At 36.7% G+C, this 11986-nt stretch overlaps 1 protein-coding gene across 1 annotated transcript; it reads left to right on the forward strand.

Moving 5' to 3' along the window:
* Positions 1-228: 228 nt before the first annotated feature.
* On the forward strand, positions 229-699 carry LOC127122158 (uncharacterized). Its single transcript, XM_051052542.1, has one exon. The coding sequence runs from the start codon at positions 229-231 to the stop codon at positions 697-699; it is 471 nt and encodes a 156-aa protein (XP_050908499.1).
* Positions 700-11986: the final 11287 nt, after the last annotated feature.

The raw sequence follows: 11986 nt of genomic DNA on the forward strand, positions 1-11986 counted from the left end.
GAAGACTATCAGTCAATGTGCTTTGAATTCCCCAATGAGGATATCATACTTATAAGGGATTGCAATATTCTCAGCCCTGAGGAAGGACCAGAACCTGGCTCACGTTGGAAACTTGTGTTTGATGTTTCTTCTAATGCCCAAGGCAATAGAATTAGGGAAGTCATCATATCCACAACTGGTTTTCACCTACCCTTTACTACAAGGTTGTATTTTGGTTGTACCAACAATATGGCGGAGTACGAGGCTTGTATCCTCGGCATTGAAGCAGTTATTGATCTAAGGATCAAAATCCTCGAAGTCTATGGGGATCCAGCCTTGGTCATCATCCAAGTCAAAGGAGATTGGGAAGCTCGAGATCACAAGTTGGTCTTATACAAGGAGAATGTCTTAAAGATAATCTCGTACTTCGACAAGATTACATTACATCACATCTCGCAAGAGGAGAATCAGTTGGTTGATGCCTTAGCTACCTTATCATCCATGTTTAAGGTCAAGTGGAAAAATGAAGCATCATTTATCCACATTGACTACTTGGATGAACCAACCTACTGTTTGGCAACCGAAGACGAGTTTGATATCCATCCTTGGTTTTATGATATCATGAGGTACTTGGAGAGCAAGGAATACCCAGAAAATGCATCCATCACAGACAAGAAGTATCTCCAAAAGCTCTCGGTCAAGTTCTTTTTGAGTGGATAGGTATTATATAAGAGGAATTATGATTCGATTTTGCTCAGATGCATAAACAAACACGAAGCAACCTAGATTATAATGGAAATACATGAAGGCTCCTTTGGGACACATGTTAATGGACATACAATGGTCAAGAAAATCTCGAGGGCTGGATATTATTGGATGACTATGGAGGTTGACTGCTATTGTCACGTCCAAACATGCCATAAATGTTAGATTTATGCTGACAAGATACATGTGCCACTAGTGCACTCAATGTATTAACACCACCTTGGCATTTCGCCATGTGGGGAATTGATGTGATTGGGTGCATCAAGCCAATTGCCTCAAACAGACACCATTTCATCTTGGTAACCATAGACTATTTCACCAAATGGGTGGAAGCATTCTCATACGCAAACGTGACAAGGCAAGTGGTGGCTCGTTTCTTGAAGAAAGAAATCATATGTCATAATGGGGTCCCAAAAAAATCATTACTGATAATGGTTCTAACCTCAACAACAAGATGATGAAAGAACTATGCAGGAACTTCAAGATCGAGCACCACAATTCATCGTTGTATCCACCAAAGATGAATGGCATCGTCGAGGCAGCCAATAAGAATATCAAGAAGATCATGCAAAAGATGGTGGAAACCTACAAGGATTGGCATGAGATACTCCCATTTGCGTTGCATGGCTACCGTACTTCTGTACGTACCTCCACTGGGGCAGCCCTCTTCTCTCTTGTGTATGGCATGGATGGTGTTCTGCCTGTTGAAGTAGAGATTCCTTCCTTGAGGATATTGACTGATGTCAAGCTCGACAAAGTTGAATGGGTACAAGCAAGATTCGATCAGTTGAACCTCATTGATGAAAAGCGATTGCCAGACATCTGTCACAGCCAACTATACCAAAAGTGTCTTAAGAGGGCATTTGATAAAAAGGTTTTCCCTCAAAGTCTTAAGGCTGGAGATTTGGTTTTGAGAAAGATTCTACCGATCCACAATGACCCAAGGGGAAAATGGACGCCTAATTATGAAGGCTCGTACGTTGTAAGAAAGGTTTTCTCTATAGGAGCCTTAACACCCTCACCTATAGATGGTGAAGATCTTTCATCCCCTGTGAATGCAGACGTAGTAAAAATATACTACGCTTGAAAAGAAAAAAAAACCCGATAAGCTGAAAACTCAAAAGGGAGCCTTATGGAAAAAAAGGTATCCCGGTACTCTGAAAACCCGAAGGGGCGATATAGGCAAAAGTTATGGATTCATAAAAGCGAGAGGCTACGGTCTGGAAAAAATATTTTGAATCTTCCATCACAAATCTGAAGGGAGAATCAATCCAATCACCTTCTTCTAAAGCAAGATCTGAGGACCTTCGAAGATATGGGGATTATAATAGAATTAGAACTTAGTGGAAATCAAAGTTTTTCTCATCGCCATTATGTTTTTCCATTTCTTTTTGCAATCACCTATTTTAGGAATTATTTCCTTTTGTAAATTACTCATTCAAGGGTCATCTTTTATCAATAAAATCTTATCCATCAAATGTGCTTAATATTTTTATTTTCTCTGCTTTGATTATGAAATGTGAATTTTTTTAATAAATATTGTATACGAAAAATTTGGGTTTAAGTAAAAAAAAATTCCAAAGGAAAACATCGAAATTACTCTCCTTTCAAAATTATCTAAAGGTAACCACAGTTCCAATGAGCTTGGCATACATAGATACCGCAAAGCCACAAAGTCCCTTGGACTTGGCCAGATCAAAGAATCCTCGTCAGAATGATCAACAGCCAGCAGTAAGCAAACCAGGCGTAACTTGGACGTCAGCATATCCAGATCAAAATATCGAGAAGTCAGTCCACTCTCCCCAAGCAAAGTCAAAGCCCAACCTTGTTTGGCACCCTTCCAAAGTCCAATCATTATTGGCACCTCTAACAAATATTTACCATAAAGTCTAATCATACTTAGCACAAGCCATAAACCATACATATTGCATACCTCCAACAGCCCGAGCATACATCGGCATTTCACATACATAACATTGCATCATAATATACCCTTTAAAATATGGCATGTACGCATACGCCGCATTCAAGTCTCACTCCTTCCCAGTCGTTGTTATGGATTATCATAAAATCTCATTTCTCCCCAGCAATTGCTAGGGATTATCATCTTTAGGAGCCAGGTATTCCAACCATCACTAGGAATCGTCACTGAACCTAAGTTTTCCCTAGTAGAAGTCAGGTATTCTAGTCGTCATTAGGAATCGTCACTGAACCTAAATTTCCCCATTAGAGTCAGGTATTCCAGTTGTCGCTAGGAATCATCACTGAACCTAAATTTCCCCAACCGTTTCTAGGGCCCACACCTTTAGGAGTCAAGTATTCCAGCTATCGCTAGGAATCGTCACTGAATCTAAATTTCCCCAGTAGAAGTCAGGTATTCCAGTTATCGCTAGGAATCGTCATTGAACCTAAATTTCCCCATTAGAGTCGGGTATTCCAATCGTCGCTAGGAATCATAAATGAACCTAAATTTCCCTAGTCGTTTCTAGGGTTAACATCTTTAGGAGTCAGGTATTCCAATTGTTGCTAGGAATCATCACTGAACCTAAATTTCCCTAATCGTTGCTAGGGCCAACACCTTTAGGAGTAAGGTATTCCAGTCGTCGCTAGGAATCATCATTGAACCTAAATCTTCCTAGCAGAAATCAGGTATTCCAGACGTTGCTAGGAATCATCGCTGAGCTTAAGTTTTCCCCACACAATTGCTAGAGATTATCATATTTAGAAGTCATGTATTCTAACAGTTGCTAAGAATCGTCACTGAACCTAATTTCCTCCCCAGTCGTTGATAGGGGTTGTCACCCACAAATTTTAACCTTCCCATCTATTGATAGGGATTGTTGTCACCAAATTCCAGATCTTTCCAGCCGTTGTTAGGGATTGTCTTTTTCATATTCAGATCTTCATAGTCGTTGCTAAGGATTATCACCACCTGTTACATAAGATTTTCATCCCTAGCGACGTCATTTTTCCATCACCTTTCTCCTTGACCTTTTGTCATAGAATTACTTTTCTCTTTATTTTTCATTTGAAGAAATACTTATGTTGCATAGTGTGCATTGCATATCATACATATCATTACATAACCATCATGCAGCTGACCCATGCTCTCCCTACAAAACACCATATTCAAACCCCTAGCAGATGACTTCATATCAAAGTAATTTTCCATCCCATAAACACTTTCTCACACATACCCATATCATATCAGCCTCATCCCTAGTAGGTAAAATTTATGGATATTTGTTTGTATTTAGTCCCCTCCTACCTCGAATGTGTGGAAGTCGTTGCTATCCATACATTCAGGTCCGAGAAGATTAAATAAGGGCATCTGTCAGACCCTCAAATTCACCATACCTTCATATCATCTTTATAACCCTAATGTATAAGCATACATTCATCATTCATCATCTCATTTTAATTTACACCCATAATAAAAGGAAACATAAGCTCAAGGCATGGTATTCATAACTGAGAACCATCAAGGTCTCTTGATCATGATGGGGTGAGGCCAAGCCACCATAAACCCTAATTGCTTCTTCAAGCACTCCTTGACCTTGTGAGACTACACAAGCCATTCCATTCACCTCTACAACTCTAATTCGGTGGTTATCCTTCATTGGAAGCCTTGCTTGTTCATCTGGTCATCCATGGACCTCAACCCTAGTCCCTTGATCCTTTGTGGCTTGTACAAGTCATCATTTGACTTTGTACTTTGACCTTACCTTTGAAGGAACCCTAATATCCAAACATTGATTATGCATCAACCTTGTTAAACTACTCTAAGACACCTCATACTCCCAAACCATAATTTTATTTGACTTTGGCTTTTGAGGATCCCTTTGGTCCAAGAAACCCTAATTACGCCCTTTTGCTTCTATATCTTTCCTTTTCACTTGACCATCTCATCATCCTTTGGTCCATTCATATCCAATTCAAGCCAATTCCAATCCCCATTCATCAAATATCCATCCACTTCATCCATACTTGGCAATACAAGTGAAGGTTTTGTTTTGAACTTTGAACTTTTGAATCTTTGGTTTCATCCATACGCATATCCCATAATCATCCCACAAAGCATCAAGGCTTGGTTTCTATCAAGGTTTATTCATTTGAACTTCAAACAACCATCATTGTGCCTTGGAATTCAAGAAACTTCAAAATTGCATTTTAAGGCATGTTGGTTGGTCAAGTTTTGGCAAGCTTGGCCTACCATTTGGTCCAAACCCCATAACGTTTTCATATTTTTACCTTTTAAAGATCTACTTTGATCCAAATGTCCTAAATGAATCACTATCCAACTTTGTTTCAAGGCACAAGACTTAATTCAATGCATAAGGACCTCAAAATGTGTATTGGCCAAGCTGTTCAAGTTTCATAGTCAGGCCTAAACCCATGTCCATGACCACCACTTTGAACCATTAGCATTTCCACATAACAACTCCTTTTGACATGATTCTTTTTTCAACATGTTAAGGATATGGAAAGGTTCATTTGGCCCAATTTTTATCCAAAATGCACGAGCCAATTTTAATTGACCCAAGTGCAAAATTGAGGTTTCATCATGATGCACATCATCAGACCAAACCAGCCAAAACATGTTCGTTCATCCACTAAGCCTCTAATCCTTGTTTGTTTCTCTTACATCTGATCCAAACACATGCTCCAACATTTAGAGACACAAAATACAAGCCAGGACGAGAGGAGAAAAAGCACATAGCAAGCACACCCCAAATGTCAAAAAGCAAAACATTGCCCAAAATGGAAACAAGACAAACCACCTCAGCATTGTTGGGACCACCTTTGCCTCACCTAAAATTTCAGGATTGCAGAAACAAAGTGGATGGAAAGGAATTGTAGAGGAAAGAGAGAGCATCCTTAGCTAACAAGTTTGCATTTTTGGTCATTTTCGGGCTCAACCATTTTCATACATTTCTGTAGCGGGAAATTCATGATCATTAAGCTATGGATAAGTTAGAGATCAAATAACAAGAGTCACCACCGTGCTTTTATTGTTTCCAAGAGAAAAGGGAAAAAGTACGAACAAAACCCAAAAGTAAGAAGTTTTCAAATCAAAACTAATAAAAAGTCAGAGATCACAGGTAAGGGGGTTGGTTACACAGAGGGAAGATGTTAGCACCCAAAGTGTCCTAGGTACTCCTAGGGAGCCTTTTTGTGTGCATATGTATTTTGTACAAAATGATGTTTACAAACAAATAGAATGCTGGGTTAGAAAAGAATTAATTAATTATATTTTTGTGTTTGACAAGACCTTCGGTCTTGTGCCTACGTACCAACATAAAAATGAGGGATCAAAACCTCGTAGTTTGTGATACAAATTTAAAAATGGATGCATTGATTTTAACAAAATTTAAGTTTGAAAGGCACAAAGGCCTAAAATGGTTTGAATGAGTTAGTTCTTTTTGGCCTTTTGAAAGTTTAAGTCAGGTATAGTTAAGTTTTTTTACAAGTTTGATTTAAGAAAAGAAGTTTGAAAATGCAATGGCATAAGGCCAAATTTTCTATCTTTTTGCAAAAGTGGTCAAAGTTTAGAACAAAAGTAGTTCACACAAAGAAGATTTTGAAAAAGGGAGGGAGAGATTTTGAAATTAAAGAAATGGGGAGAAGATGAAGAGACTATCCTATGTACAAAATTAAAAGTTTAGAGTTGAAAAGATCTGACCAAATGGGTAGCAATCCAATAGACAAGAACGTCAATAGAAACCCAGAATTCCCTTGGACTTTTTAGAATCAAGCAACACACAAATGAACAATTATATTATCTTGAAGAGCAAGACATCAAATAAAGATGGCCATATCCAAGCTTATCCATTCCATGATCTTCTTCAAAATAACCCATGTAATAGATGAATTCCACAAGTCACAGGTTCAAAATAACAGCTACACAATAATCATGTTGCAGATGAACTTAGAGATGTCTTCAAAGATGTATCAGATGAATTTCAAATTTGCAAGCACTTAGTTCTTCAACAATTTGGCATTGGCCAAGTCCATTAGCATAGGAAGGTTGCCTAGATTCTAAGTCCATTTGTCCAAGATCAAGCCAACAGTCCACTCAAAAGTTTTTTAGGGTTTTTGTTATTATTATGTACATTAATGGTCAAAGACCACACAAACAAGCAAAGTATACACAAACAAAATATATTACACAATATGTTCCAAATGGACAAGGTGAAAATTGCATTAACATAAACAATTAGAATGATATGAACAATGGCAAATGAAATAGAGTGCTAAAATAAATTGCATTAAAGTAAGAGCTTGAAATTAAAAGTTAGTAGTTAATTGGTTAGAAGTTAGTATTGTTTTGATTTTTTGCTTTTTATTTCAAGACATTCTTTGGAGAACACTCAACCTACTTATCACAAGCATGAATCCTTGAGCCAAAACATCTTCCAAAGGAAGGAAACAAAGCCAAGTTTCCAAACAATACCATGAAAGAGGGGAGACTTACAATCTCACTAACTAGAATGCTTATGCCTTTTATGTCACAAATGTAGCGCTATGTTAAGCAATCGTAATTGGACTTATGTAGAAGTCACAACTATTTGAGACCAGGCAATAGAATTTTGATACTAATGCATGTTAGAGACATAGTATAATGGACTATGCTCATGAAACATACCACACACAAAAAGAATATGCAAAAGGTGTGGCCTAATCTCATCCATACTCATGTCAATTTTTCAATTAACTAGCATTAGGACTTTGAGATGTCATAGGCCAAATGGAATGAATGAATGAAGAAAGGGAATAAGATGAAGAGGGAGGGGAATGAATGAAATCACAATTTGGTCAAAGGAGGACTTTTACCAAATTAATATCATCCATTCATTTTGGGAGATGGAATGTACATTCCATCAGTCCCCTAAATCCAATGATTTTAATTTGACAAAGTCAAATCAACCTTGACCAAGACCCAACAACAAGAGTTAAACATAAATAAGTCATCACAATTGGTCAACAAATTTATTTGACATTTATTCAAATTAAAAATACTAAAATAGTGCATTTAAATTAAATATGGTTTGTCCAATTCCTAAAATCTCATCAAAACACCAAAGAAATGGCCATGAGATTTATCATAGGTCAAACAAGGTCAAAGGACCTTGGAGAAAAAATTTCATAATTTTTGGACATTTAAAAATATTTTTAAACAATTAAAAACAAATGCAAATTCAATTAATTCATGAAAAATATTAATAATGATCAAAAAAATAATTTTAATTCAGAATACGAAAGAGAAAAATATTTGAATTTTTTTGGTGAAAGTCCCATATTTTTTGGATCAATATTGAATTTAATATGAATTATTGAAAATAAAGCAAATAAAATGAAAATTAAAATATCAGAAAAAACGTGGACCACTTGATCTCCCTCATTAATTGAGGTGGCAGACCCAGTGGTCAGGAACGCGCTATCCACGCTGGTCACTAGTCAGCGTGTGGCAACATTGGTAATTCAAATGCACGCTCCAGACTAAAACAATTTAAATCAATCCAAAGGCTCAGAACCAAGCCAGCGCATCACCGGTGTCCAAAGGCCGATCGTCTTCTCCGGCGAACCTGGCTGGACTGGTTCACTCATCACCATTAAAAAAATGAAAAAAGAGGACATGATCTGAAAGAAAAAATGGCGTAGAGCACGAATTTGACCTCAGTTCATCCTAACTCCAAGTATATTGAGAGATACATGGAGTTGAAATTTGAGGTACATGAACTGAGTTGCTTCGGTTTGACCTCAAAGCAACTCAATCTTCTTGCCTACATTGGTAGGACTTCAGACAACCAAAGAATCAATAGAGTTGAGTAAGAATTTGAGAGAATCGAAGAGTTCAAAATTTCTGGAAAATACCTTCAATGGAGGTCTGGATTCAACTGATCTTGATCTTGCTTGTGCTTGGTCTCACTCCACTTGCTTGCAGAAGAAGGATTGGATGCTTACAAGGTTGTGGATTCCTGGAGATTTGAATTTCAAAACAGTGAAAATTCAACCTCAAATTCAAAAGAATTTCTCAGGTTTATCCTTTGCAAAGTGAAGGTTAGAGATGGGGGATCAAAGTTGGCACGAATGTGTGTGAAATTCTAAGCAATTGGAGCTCTATTTATAGCTGAAATCATTGATATTTGCACACTTGAAATCACTTTCCAATTTTGGCAAAATGGTGATACATGGGTGCATGGGCGTATACAGGCCCATGAGATCATTGCAATGAGTCCACAAATAAATGTTAGATAGTTTGACTTGAGCTTGGATTGCTAGGCAAGTGTGCATTTGAATTTGAAGTCTGATCCTTGCCAAGTGATGTCACCATGTTCATGCCATGCGCAGCCTATGCATTCCTTGTCCAAAATGAATGAATTTGAGCTTTTTGGAGAGGTGGGATCAAGAGGAACAACTTTCATGTTCAAGACTTTTTCATTTGGAGCTTGGAACTTGGAGAAATTTTATGTGGAAGTTTGGAAATTTTTGACATATCAAAAATTTTCTGTGTCAAGCCATATGTCTCAATATTCCACCTTGCTTAACTTTTTATATGAGCTTCAAATGAGAAAAGTGTATTCATCAAAGTTATAGCTCTCTCAAATACCTTCAAAATGGTAACCAATTTTATGTCATTTGGATTTAAAATGATAGATTTATACATTTTTGAAGTTTGGAAAAATCACTTGATCAATGGTATAGGTCAAAAGTGACCTATAATGTAACCTCATATCACATGCTCAAAAAAGTTGAATTATCTCCCACTCCAAACATAAAAGTTTAATTAGACACATTTAATTTGATTGTTAAACTTGTAAGTCTTTCATCTCATAAAAATTGAGCAAGTTATGGCCTTGGGAAGTTGACTTTCAAATTAGGGTTTAGACAAAATGACCTATAACGTTTTAACATAGAAAATGATTTTCCAAGAAAAACTAGCTCTAGGTATCAACATTAAAGTTTTTTGGAATGTAATTTAGAGTAAGTTTTCTCTTGAAATCATTTTCATATGGTGAAAATTGTAGGAGATAGGGTCTAGGGAGACCCAATTTTGATCAGATAAATTCATCTGGCCAACCACCATCAACCAACTTGCTAACTTCTAATTCTCTTGACTTTCTTGGATAATGGTAGATCATATATGCTTAATATGATGAAATTTGAAGTGTCCCTTGAGAAATTTTATCAATTGGTGAGATAGCTTGTTGGAGAAGTTACTCAAGATACCTAGTTAAACTAGGGTTTCCAAGGCAAATCACCCTCAAACTCTTGAAGAAAACTTGATCAAAATGACATGTAGAGAACATTGGGACTCATATATGATGCTCATAACCATTCTTGGATTAATCCATGGTTGTGCTCTTTGTTCATGAGGGTCTCAAACCCTAGATGTGAACTTGATAGATTAATAGAGATCATGTCCTTCCTACAAAAGAGTTAGGCAAATGCAAAGACATATTTTTGGTATTTTGGTTAGTGAAATGATAAAATACAAGTATGATATAATCACAAAGTGCTTGGTGATCTCTTCCCAAAACAAACCCAATGAAAGAGGGGTAAGGAGGATGCCAAGGTATGATCCCAATGCTAATGCTTATGATGGAATTGCATGAGGGATCTTAGGGTCAAAATTGGGGTCTTACAATTTCAACCCCAAAACTCCCACCAAATCATTCCATCACCTTCCCTATAAATAGGGGATGCTTCTCCCTTCATTTCCCAAGATTCCAAGCCATAGAAACAATGCAGAAAACTCACCATTTTCCCTTCAAGAACAGAGATATCGAGTTTGGTCTTTGAGCCATTTCCAGCACAACTTAAACACTTAAACACCTCCACCTAACATCCCTGAAGCTAACTGAAATCTTTGAACCATTTAAAACAACCTCACCTAAGCTGCTCGAATCCATTGGAACCACCAATTGGAACTGATTCCGACCAGGTAGTTAAGACCTTCATTTACATCCAAACGAGTTACCATTGTACTCCTTGTGATCCACTGAAGCTAAGCCTTATGGTTTGAGCTTCAATCATTGAGTATACACCATTTAATTTAATTTTTAGGTTTAGGTATTCGTTCGTGTTTATGTGAAATACTCCATACTCATAGCCAATCAATGGCTAGTGAGTATGGAGGAGGTAACGATGAACAAAGACTGGGTGGAATCCATGTTTGATTCCACTTAAAAATGTGAGTTGCAGATTTTGATTTTCAGAAAATCCCAAGGTTGAAGACAATGAACATGTCGTTGCTTCGTGCGTGTTCTTTGTGTTTAAATTCAAAAAAATATGTTGTATGATTCTTATCGGTTGTTATGTGTGACTTGGCTCCTGAGTGTGTGTATGTGTCCCCTCAACGCATTTGTGTGTCTCATAATCATGACCATTCATCTTGCATACTTTCTTAAATGAATCAGATCCAAGGGTTGAGTTAGGCTCGTGTGTTGTTTCTGATTGAAGTTTATTATTTATTTTTACAAAGAGTATTCACTAACACCAAGGGTGCTTGGCCCAGTGGAAATGGGGTTGACCCATGACCCCAAGGTCAGGGGTTCAACCCCTAACGCCCCAATTTCTTTGCTTTTTTCTTCCTTTCCCTTTTATTTCTTGTTTTAATTTTAGTTTCTTCATTTTTAATTATTTTATTTCTATTTTAATTTCATTTATTTTCTTTTTAACCAAATATTATTGTAAATACTTTCCATCAAACATTTATTTTATTTTCCCATTAATCATTTATTTTTTATCATTTTGATTGGATATTTTTACCCTTGTTTTTTTATAGTAGTTGATGAGATTCTATTGATCATGGTAAATTGGTTTTAGAGTTGACTTAATCTTCAACACTTCAAACATGTCAATGAATGATCAATGGATCATTCATGACACTTTGAGGTGTTGATAGATTGCCCATATTTAACCATGTTTGAACCATTTAAGATATAAATGAAACCCTCACTTGTTAATCCTTACTTGTTGATTATATTTGATTTTTTGTGTCCATTGATCACTAACCATTAACACTTGGATTTGGATGTATAACTTGTACATTGCTTAACCTTTTAACTTGTAATTATTCGGTGATACACTCTTCCACAATTAAAATCATTGATAGATAGACTTGGGGTTGTATAACCTTCTTTGATTCAAATATATTATTAGATGATCATGGATCATCTCCAATACTTTGTGTCAATGATAAGTTATCCCTTGATGCACCATATTTTGAGTCCTTTAA

This window comes from Lathyrus oleraceus, chromosome 2, assembly GCF_024323335.1.
Source record: "Lathyrus oleraceus cultivar Zhongwan6 chromosome 2, CAAS_Psat_ZW6_1.0, whole genome shotgun sequence".
Taxonomy (NCBI): Eukaryota; Viridiplantae; Streptophyta; class Magnoliopsida; order Fabales; family Fabaceae; genus Lathyrus; species Lathyrus oleraceus.